This window comes from Physcomitrium patens, chromosome 7, assembly GCF_059467195.1.
Source record: "Physcomitrium patens ecotype Gransden chromosome 7, ASM5946719v1, whole genome shotgun sequence".
Lineage (NCBI taxonomy): Eukaryota > Viridiplantae > Streptophyta > Bryopsida > Funariales > Funariaceae > Physcomitrium > Physcomitrium patens.
Window position 1 is genome coordinate 11323050 of NC_143416.1, and position 11633 is coordinate 11334682.

General features: G+C 39.4%; 1 protein-coding gene and 1 pseudogene across 1 annotated transcript; one reads left to right on the forward strand and one right to left on the reverse strand.

Annotated features, from left to right (window-relative positions):
* Positions 1 to 1310: 1310 nt before the first annotated feature.
* Positions 1311 to 3752, reverse strand: LOC112278575 (dynamin-related protein 4C). The gene has a single exon (XM_024512179.3). It carries the CDS (start codon positions 3750 to 3752, stop codon positions 1746 to 1748), a length of 2007 nt encoding a protein of 668 aa, XP_024367947.2. The 3' UTR covers positions 1311 to 1745.
* Positions 3753 to 5474: 1722 nt separating this feature from the next.
* On the forward strand, positions 5475 to 8132 carry LOC149988559 (dynamin-related protein 4C pseudogene; annotated as a pseudogene).
* The last annotated feature ends 3501 nt before the right edge of the window (positions 8133 to 11633 follow it).

Here is an 11633-nt window from a genome sequence, read left to right on the forward strand (position 1 = left end):
GGTATGTATATAAGTGAATTTTGAATAATATGTTTGTGTACTAATTATCAATGTGTGTGCAAATTTTGAAGACAATTGAATAGTTAGATCAAGATATGTGAAGGTTTTTGTGGGTTGAGGTCTCAGAAATTGGAATTTGAGGGTTAATAAGTATTTCTAAGATTTTTAGCAATCTATCAATTAAGTTGAAGTGAATTTTTTATAAGAATACTAGACTCAATTTTCAACATTTTAGATAAAATTTAGAAGTAGTTTAATGATTTAAGAAGGAAAATATTGGCATTACAATTTTAGCATTTAGATTAGAGAAGTCAACCACCTAATACCCAATTACATTATCTTGCATTTCTTTTAAATAGTAAGTACAATTGATTTCATCTTTCTTTTGCTTATTCCTAAGTAATAAATTTAAAGGTGTATAAATTTTGAGTTGATATCAATGGCTTGATTATTAGTTGTTGATGTTTCAATTATTGATATTCCATTAATTGTTGATGTTTAATTAGAATTATATTAAGATTTCGATTTTAGTATTTTTAAAGAATTCTTTGTATTTCTTTTATAACTTTTTTATTTTTATTTTTTGGATTAATCAAAGTTTGATCAGAATTATTAAGGTTTACTTAAGATTATTGAAGATTCTATTAGACTTGGTAGGATTGTTCTTGCATTTCTACTAATCATCCATAGATTGACACCTCATATGTTCTCAAGCAAGAACATAAGTAATACAACATTGCTATTATGAACTTCTTAACATACCCTCAAGGATTAAATGATACTACAAGCAAATATAGCCAAGAGATTGAATATCATGATGAGTTTAAGCACACATAGATTCTTTAGAACTTACATGAGTAATATCGGCAACGCAGAAATCTTCATCCAAGAATAACTCAAAATGTTTCTACTATGCACAAAACCTCATTTTCACATCCAACAGCCTCTGCTCCTCAACTTAAAAAAATTGAATGTAACTACGGGTAGTAACTTTCACAAATTCCAAAACAGTCCGCTTACTAGACGCATCAATCAACTACTTCTAATGCTTGCTCAAATTCTAAAGTTTAAACAAGAAATACGGATCTCTAATTAAAAACAAATGCAAGAAAACCATAATTTTGAATCAAATCATAAAGGAGCACAAGCAATAAATAAAAAAAATAAATAAATAAATACATATACAAATAAAAGGATACAATGAACAAAACAATGTACTATAATCAAATGATGTAAGCACCAATTGGAAATAAAAATAAATCACATTTCATATATTCTAAAACTTTAAAAAAATATCTAATAATAAAATATAATATAAAAATTTGGTACTTAACTTTATTGTTAAAAACAATCCACTCTTCATAGAGGAATACAATGCATGCCACCTCCACATAATCATTCACTAATAGATGTACTATTCACTGTTTCAACAAAATAACAATCAGAATACGTTTGCTTACAATATAATAATGCAATAGTAGTCTATTAAAGTATGTGAACTGTATAGAGCAATTGTATTATATATAAATCATAAACTGAATACAAAACTCAGGCTGGAAATGAACACACTCTCATCGCATTCGGCAACACCATTTATGAGGGAGGATGAACGAGAGTCAGTCATTCTGTTGTCCTGGATTACTCCTCCACATTCGTTCCTTCTCCCCCAAGCCCTGAGCCCTGTTTGGACTGGGACACTGCACGATACACTCAGTGATCCTCCAAAATCATTCCTGCAGCATCAATCAAGCTGCAATCATTCCTGATACAAGCATTAGACTCTTCTCCAAAGTATCGATGCGCTGCTGCAACCGGACGCGACGGCCGATGATTTTCGAGTCTTGCTGCATGAGAGTCCCTAACTCTTCCGGGGACGAGAACGCTTGCATCATCGTTAGCTCCTGAAGGCGATTCACTATCGTCCTCTGCAGTGCGTAGCGGATTTCCAAGGGTATCTCGTCTGCGAGGCGTTCGTGCATAATTTTCGAATACGCTGCAATGCGGACCTTCATTTCCCATGCCTCTCGGTGCCACCCTGTCGCAGGTACTGCTTCGTTAAGAATCAGCCCCTCACGGATAGGTCCAACATCTAGTTCGATATATGCTTGGTTTGAGCGCCGAGCTTTTTCCACAGCAGAATTTATCTTCGCGATAGTGTCCAAGTAGGAGGCATTCGTTGTGAAGATGACCGTTCTCTCTTTGGCCAACATTCTCTCGACGAACTCCACAGTTGTCGTTTTGGTCTCATTCAGGACTTGGATTGCAAGCTTGTGGTGCCTGTCCCTCAAGTGAGGGTAGGCTTCAAATATAAGACTTTGAACATGTAGCACAACTTCGGCGGCATATTTGAACACTCGGTCCACGAGGAATATGCACGTCTGGGTGATGCTATCGATCTGTTTCTTCACCAACTGGTGCAAGACCGTGTGAGGCAGGAAGTCGGGAAGGGCCACTCCCTGATGCTCCGAGAACATCTGCCTAATCTCGTCAGTTTGGGATGGCTGGGACAGCCGCAGCCCAGATTTGCCCAGGTCTTCAGCAAATTTCGTGAATTCCTCGTGCAATCTTGCTGTGTAATGAAGAGTACAATCGTCGGGGACCAGACTGAAGTCTCCGTCCCGAACGACCTGAGTGAGCATGTTTAGCATTTCATTTTGCAGTCGTAAGAAGACCGCGACGGCCTCATTAACGCTGTCAATGCTCCTCGGAACATTGCTCATCTCCTGACGCCGCTTCTGGAGCGCTTCGTGTATTTGATCGCGGATGCGAGGTAAGCATCCCCTCACCATGTCCGATTGTATCTTGACGAGCCTTCGCGCAAGGGTGGGAATGCCAACCATGCTTCGGTCTATGTTTCTGAGGTCCGGGTGGTCATTAAATAACTCTAACTCTCGACACCTTGCCACAGCTATGCTGTCATCGGCAGGTGTGCGGTTGCGCACGCAAACATAACCGAGACCAATGCTGACGGCATCCGAGGTCACTTTCTCGAACAATCCCTCCGGCGCTTTATCTACCTTCGTGACAACCGCCAGCGTGCGCACGCCCTTTTTGTCCACAGTCTGAGATAGCCGGATGGACTCGCAGGTGGAAAAATCAACCTCGGCTGGGAGGACGTTCAGGATTATGCTCTCCTCGGGTTTTATGTAGTGCATTATCATGTCACGAACCTGCTCGTAAATATTCTCCGGCTGCCCATGAACTGGTACACGTGTAATGCCGGGGAGATCCACCATGGTAAGGTCGGGTGCGTCCGGCTTTCGAATGTGCAGCGAAATCGGAGTGTTTCTGATGTTTTTGTTGCTGCCGGCAAGGTCATCCGTAGCGGCATTGATAGCTGCTTCGATGTCGTCCTCTGAGTTGATTCTCATTTCTTTGACATTTTCATACTCCATTAGAATTTTGGAATCCTGTTCGGAGAGGCAAGACTGGAGTCGAAGGATGAGAGGCACCCTAGTAGCAATCCCCTGCCCTCGAGGCAGCGTGATACCTGCGAGTGACTCGAGCACGCTGCTCTTCCCGCTGCTTTGATCGCCGACGACCACGATCGTTGGTATGTTCACGTTCTCCTCCGTGATACCTTGCGTTCGGAGTTTGTCCAACACATCTAGTATGGGTCGTATTTCCGAGTGGAATGAATTACGAAGTGCCTCTGGATCGTAACTTTCGATCGGGTTCACGTTGCTCACGCTAGAGACCACCAACATGTTGTTGATCGAGTCATTCATCGTTAATTCCGACTGTTTCGACATGTTCAATGTTTTATATAAATCGGACTTGGAAGGAAACTGGATTATTGCCCACCGGATTAACAAAAGAGAACCACGGTCTGACGTTGTGAAGAACAAAGAACGTCGTTCCAATACGATCACACTGCGAAATCGTGGAGGTAAGATAAAATCAGCGCACAGCACAACAAACCTCCTTAAAAAACTTGCATCGAAGGCTACACAATGACCATCCAATTGTGAGGTGCACAGCTCACGTAAGCTGCCGTTTCTGCGGCGAGGCTTTGCAATTCCAAAACGGAACTGGCATCACAGGGCAGACAGGGCCACTTTCTGCATTTTCTTAGCCAGTTGTGTGCCAAGGCTACCAGAGCTGGAGTAATATCCAAGTTAATCTAGTTGACTACTGCTGCGAAGGACACCGCACCATCAGCAGGGAGAGGACACAAGTTGACCTGCCTGAAGACATTTGACATGGCTGAGACGAATAGTTGTTTCTATCCCCTCTGATCATCAGTGGAGCATCTACTTGCTTGAGTTTCCGTGGCCCAGTATTTGTCTAGAAATTATCCACCGCGGAAACAAAAGTGGAGAAATACCCCACCATTGGGGTCGACTAACCACTGGTACTGTGCTACATGCACACAGAGATGAATCAGAATGGGCGACAATGTCTATACTAGTCTCGGTAAGAAGGTGAACCTGATGTCACAAGGCGGTTCTGCAAAGGAAAACCTCGAAATCGCAACCTCGCTGACGGTCAGTGAACTATCGTTGCAGGAGATTTGTTCGCACAAGCCCCTCGCTGCTGATTCTCCAAAGTCTACTGATCAGTTCAACTCGGATGCAGCTTTCCTTCCAGTCAGCTATCGTCTCGGAGAGAACACGTTGCGAGAGAGAGTCCTAGATGATGAACAAGGAGGTTCAGCGCTAGTCAAATACTACTGTGCAAAGGAATATCATTCGCTTCGGCCTGAGTGGTGTTCCGAATTGAGATTGTTTCCAACGGATGACTTGGTGTGACATGCTGCTGGCTATATATAGTGGCTCCGAATGTCCTACCGCAGTAGTGGATCTTATTGCCTTTTACGGTGCAGTTGGGCATTCGTAACAGGGTGGATAAGAACTAGATCTGTTCGTTTCCATCACAGCTGGATAACACGCAGAAGAGGAAGTGCGTCATTCATTTCCAACAATTCCTCTCGAATGTACTTCCTCTTCACAGAAGGATATCTCGAGTTATTTCTATTCACTGAGTGCGCGCAAACCCATCGCAGTAACTAATTTTAGTTCCGTACCCATCGTACTAACTAACCAACTAACTAACTAACGCCCTGCTGATTGTGCGGTGTCCGTCGCAGCTGTAATCAACTAGATTAACTTGGATATTACTCCAGCTCTGGTAGCCTTGGCACACAACTGGCTAAGAAAATGCAGAAAGTGGCCCTGTCTGCCCTGTGATGCCAGTTCCGTTTTGGAATTGCAAAGCCTCGCCGCAGAAACGGCAGCTTACGTGAGCTGTGCACCTCACAATTGGATGGTCATTGTGTAGCCTTCGATGCAAGTTTTTTAAGGAGGTTTGTTGTGCTGTGCGCTGATTTTATCTTACCTCCACGATTTCGCAGTGTGATCGTATTGGAACGACGTTCTTTGTTCTTCACAACGTCAGACCGTGGTTCTCTTTTGTTAATCCGGTGGGCAATAATCCAGTTTCCTTCCAAGTCCGATTTATATAAAACATTGAACATGTCGAAACAGTCGGAATTAACGATGAATGACTCGATCAACAACATGTTGGTGGTCTCTAGCGTGAGCAACGTGAACCCGATCGAAAGTTACGATCCAGAGGCACTTCGTAATTCATTCCACTCGGAAATACGACCCATACTAGATGTGTTGGACAAACTCCGAACGCAATGTATCACTGAGGAGAACGTGAACATACCAACGATCGTGGTCGTCGGCGATCAAAGCAGCGGGAAGAGCAGCGTGCTCGAGTCACTCGCAGGTATCACGCTGCCTCGAGGGCAGGGGATTGCTACTAGGGTGCCTCTCATCCTTCGACTCCAGTCTTGCCTCTCCGAACAGGATTCCAAAATTCTAATGGAGTATGAAAATGTCAAAGAAATGAGAATCAACTCAGAGGACGACATCGAAGCAGCTATCAATGCCGCTACGGATGACCTTGCCGGCAGCAACAAAAACATCAGAAACACTCCGATTTCGCTGCACATTCGAAAGCCGGACGCACCCGACCTTACCATGGTGGATCTCCCCGGCATTACACGTGTACCAGTTCATGGGCAGCCGGAGAATATTTACGAGCAGGTTCGTGACATGATAATGCACTACATAAAACCCGAGGAGAGCATAATCCTGAACGTCCTCCCAGCCGAGGTTGATTTTTCCACCTGCGAGTCCATCCGGCTATCTCAGACTGTGGACAAAAAGGGCGTGCGCACGCTGGCGGTTGTCACGAAGGTAGATAAAGCGCCGGAGGGATTGTTCGAGAAAGTGACCTCGGATGCCGTCAGCATTGGTCTCGGTTATGTTTGCGTGCGCAACCGCACACCTGCCGATGACAGCATAGCTGTGGCAAGGTGTCGAGAGTTAGAGTTATTTAATGACCACCCGGACCTCAGAAACATAGACCGAAGCATGGTTGGCATTCCCACCCTTGCGCGAAGGCTCGTCAAGATACAATCGGACATGGTGAGGGGATGCTTACCTCGCATCCGCGATCAAATACACGAAGCGCTCCAGAAGCGGCGTCAGGAGATGAGCAATGTTCCGAGGAGCATTGACAGCGTTAATGAGGCCGTCGCGGTCTTCTTACGACTGCAAAATGAAATGCTAAACATGCTCACTCAGGTCGTTCGGGACGGAGACTTCAGTCTGGTCCCCGACGATTGTACTCTTCATTACACAGCAAGATTGCACGAGGAATTCACGAAATTTGCTGAAGACCTGGGCAAATCTGGGCTGCGGCTGTCCCAGCCATCCCAAACTGACGAGATTAGGCAGATGTTCTCGGAGCATCAGGGAGTGGCCCTTCCCGACTTCCTGTCTCACACGGTCTTGCACCAGTTGGTGAAGAAACAGATCGATAGCATCACCCAGACGTGCATATTCCTCGTGGACCGAGTGTTCAAATATGCCGCCGAAGTTGTGCTACATGTTCAAAGTCTTATATTTGAAGCCTACCCTCACTTGAGGGACAGGCACCACAAGCTTGCAATCCAAGTCCTGAATGAGACCAAAACGACAACTGTGGAGTTCGTCGAGAGAATGTTGGCCAAAGAGAGAACGGTCATCTTCACAACGAATGCCTCCTACTTGGACACTATCGCGAAGATAAATTCTGCTGTGGAAAAAGCTCGGCGCTCAAACCAAGCATATATCGAACTAGATGTTGGACCTATCCGTGAGGGGCTGATTCTTAACGAAGCAGTACCTGCGACAGGGTGGCACCGAGAGGCATGGGAAATGAAGGTCCGCATTGCAGCGTATTCGAAAATTATGCACGAACGCCTCGCAGACGAGATACCCTTGGAAATCCGCTACGCACTGCAGAGGACGATAGTGAATCGCCTTCAGGAGCTAACGATGATGCAAGCGTTCTCGTCCCCGGAAGAGTTAGGGACTCTCATGCAGCAAGACTCGAAAATCATCGGCCGTCGCGTCCGGTTGCAGCAGCGCATCGATACTTTGGAGAAGAGTCTAATGCTTGTATCAGGAATGATTGCAGCTTGATTGATGCTGCAGGAATGATTTTGGAGGATCACTGAGTGTATCGTGCAGTGTCCCAGTCCAAACAGGGCTCAGGGCTTGGGGGAGAAGGAACGAATGTGGAGGAGTAATCCAGGACAACAGAATGACTGACTCTCGTTCATCCTCCCTCATAAATGGTGTTGCCGAATACGATGAGAGTGTGTTCATTTCCAGCCTCAGTTTTGTATTCAGTTTATGATTTATATATAATACAATGGCTCACGTACCTGTTAGTCGCAAAACAGAAGGTCGCTCGGTTGAATCATGCCCTGTACGGGCTGCACCAAGCTCCTTTTGTTTAAAATAGTGACATATATGCTTACCTCAATAGAAATCTGATTCTAGAAGGGAGCACCTCTGATTCAAACCTCCATTTTTTACTTGTGCTGAAGAGTTATACAGTGTTTCTACTCTTTGTGGATGACTTATTTGTCAGCAGAGACAATCAGCGTGAAATTGACAAAGTGAAGTTTATGCTCAAAGTAGAATTTTAAATGTCTAGGTTTCGGAAGGATGGCACTTTATCTAGCAGTAGAATTAGTGTACGTAGACTAAGGTGATTTTGTTCACTAATGTGGTTATCTATTGAATCTTCTAAAGAAATATGATATGAAAAACTAAAATCTGTTCAAACTTTTGATGAGTCCAAGTATTTAATTACAAGCAGAGGTGAAATCTCTTCTCATCATTCTTAAGTTACACAAAAGCATAACTGGCAGCTTAACTTGAGCTACAAATACAAGGCTTGACTTGATATTTGCAATAGGATGTTTCAGTAAGTATCTCACTTGACCACAAGAAACGAATATAAAAGTTGTAAGAAACATATTTTGATATATTAAGGGGACTTTCAATTATGCTTTATTCTATAAATACGGAGATGCAAAACCGTTAACCTCCTCTGTTGATACTAATTTTATAAACCTAGCCTTTACAGAAGTAGCTATGAACATCGTGCATCTACTGTGCCTATCCACAAAACTAAAAATGAGTGAAGAACAATCCACATTGTTGCAAAGCAACAACCAAAACTGCATCAAGTTAGTTCACAATCTAGTTCTTCATGTACACATAAATTATACAAAACTCAAACATCACTTTATTTGAGAGAAAATAATTATTGGAGACATAAAAGTCAATTACATCCCTATAGCTTTATAATAAGCCAACGTATTTACAATGCCAATAAGTGTCACAGATATACATATTTATTTGAAGGATGTAGATTACTTATCTTTAAAAAAAAAAAAAAAAAAAAAAAAAATCTAACATAGGTTTTTTCCTTAAAGAGAATAAATTACTTTCTTTTAATTTCACTTATCTATTAATTAAATTATTTGAAATTTAAGAAAAAAGCATGGATGCTATATTTTGTAAAAGTGAGAATAGATTTGCAACTATTGTAGATCTTTACGATCTTATCAACACTCTTAGGGTAGAAATTTTAAGCATTGTTAGTGCTAATTACAAAAATACTAATCTTATGCTCATAGAAGAAGTTTAAAGTCTATATTAAAAAGTTGTGTAGTTGAAGAAAACAATTAAATTGACCTCATATCCAAATTCATGATGTTTTGCTTCTACGAGTGTAATAGAGACTAGGGTTAGTATGCCCTAGAAGTTTGATGGAACAAGATCAAAATTTCAAAGATTTCTGTAATAAATCAAGATCTATCTAAAGTTACATTTCTTCTAAATATCCTAATGAATTTTCTTAAGTTGGATTCATAGGTGCACTTCTATTTGGAAGTATTTTTCTTGGTTTGCTTCTTTAATGGAAAAAGATTTGTAAATCCTTTATGATTTGAATTCATTTCTAAAAGTGCTTATGACTAAATTTAGAGAAAGTGATCAAGAAAGAATAGCAAAGACCAAGCTCTTATTTTTATGGTAAAAATCACAATTAGCCATCATATATGCTACTAAATTCCAAAACCTTGCTTTCAACATGGACTAAAATGACAGTGCCAAAAGTAAAATCTTTGAAACAATTTAATGTTCAATCCATTATATGTGACACTTGATTATTTTAAAGGCATCAAGAACAAAGATTTGGCTTAAGAAAAATAATTTAAGTAATAACAACTCTAAAGTTTTTCAAAATTTATTTATCAAGGCCGAAAGTAATACAAATTGATATGATACATGTTAAACTCTTCACAAAGTAAAAATAGACTTAAAGTTGTTAAAAAGATTTGTACTTATATTGTGGAGAAGCTAAGCATATTACCCAACCTTATCTAAAGATGCAGTATAATTACAAAATGAGAAGTATAATTGCCAAAATTTACAATGGATCAAAAAATATGTTTTTTTAGTTATAGTAAGAACTATGCTATTGGAATCATGTGCAATTGTTACAAATATACATATCTACTATGATATTTATCTATATGATTAAATAGTAGATAAAAGTAGATTTATTTCATAATATTTCTTAAAAAAACTTCTTAGAAGCTTCATAGATGTAACTTTGACTTTATATTTGTTTATAATTAATTAGTAGGATAGAAACTTAGTTGATAAGTTAACCATGTGTTGGTAGCTTACAAGACAAGTTGACTATGTGCCATACATATGAAAAACTTGCTTTGCAATTTAAGATGCTTGTCTTGTAAAGTCAACATGTTTTAAAAGTCAAATATGGTATCACTATATAGCTCTTAGTTGAGTGTATATATTGATGCAAGATGTAAGCCTTCTTCACTCTTGTCAATGCCTTTCTAGTCTTTAGTCTTATTTCAAGACTTAATAGTCTTCTTATCTTTGGCAATAGCCATTTTATTTTAATACTATATTATCTTTGAATGATTTTTTAGTCTTTTTGAGTGTCACAAGAGTATATTGATAGTTTAGTTCTTTGATGTGCATATCCTTGATAGTTTGATAAAATACTAATTTATTGTATTTATCTTATTTTAGAAATAAGTAAATTATTCTACTTCTATTATTGTATTTTAAAGGTTGTGCATTATCCACCCTTAAACAAACTACTGAGTTTTCTAATACCAATCTTTTTTCCTTGAAGAGAGCAGATTATCATTTTTTGTGAAAATTTTCATTTGATATTAGATATTGTAGATTATCTTCTTGTAATTTGACTTTTGGATTTGTTAAATTATTTGAAATAGAAGAAAAAATCATGGATGCTATACTTGGTGGAAGTGAAAATAGATTTGCAACTATTGCAGATCTTCAGATATTTGTCGATACTTTTAGAATAGAAATTTCATGCATTAGTGGCATCAACCATGGAAATATTAATTCTATAGCTACGAAAGAAGTTCAAAATCTATGTCAAGAAGTTGTGTGGTTCAAGGAAGTAAGTAGATCAACTTCATAATCAAATCTATGAAGTTTTGCTTTTATAAGTATGACAAGGATACAAATTAGTATGCCCGATTAGTATGCCCGATCAGTATGCTCTTTCTATATCTACCACCTAAGATAGAAATATTTGAACCTAAAGGCTAGCTTAGAAGAAGGATAAAGAACTTACCTCATGTTGTGATCCTTCCATGATGACTCCATAGTATTTTCAGCTTTAACTCCAAAAACATAAACAAAGAAGTCCACAACAATACAAGATAGAAAATAGAATAACCAATAAGAACACAAGAATAAGCAAAACTCAAAACAATTGAGAAAGAAAAGTTAGTAAATGCAAAAATTAAGATAAATATCTTCCAAGCAACAACACCAAGGGGGACTCTTGGCAAACACACCAAAATGTGAGTGGATTTTTCTCCCCTCACTTAAATTGGATTTAATTAGATTATAATTTAGATTAGAATCCAATATTAATTGATGTCGACATGCAAATCATCTATAAGATAAGAAAAATAAAATGATGTAATAATTAAGATTAATCCAATAATACAACAAGTTAGTTACATATTTTTATGATTTGATTTTTAGCATTTGTAGTTCATTTAGTTAAGTACTCTGAAAATTACAAATTGGAATAAAATTATAAAAAAAATAAACAAATACCATGCTAGAATTCTAGTCTAGGGCTTTTCAAGATGGTATTAACCATGTAAATTGGAGTTCTATATAAGAAGTTATCTACAGATGAAGATTTTATGATAAACTTCATTTAGAATTGGAAATTCAGTAATATATAGCTTTAAA

Bases quoted from the DNA above. Each gene is read 5' to 3' on its own strand.
- LOC112278575 (XM_024512179.3), bottom strand. From the start codon at position 3,752: ATGTCGAAACAGTCGGAATTAACGATGAATGACTCGATCAACAACATG.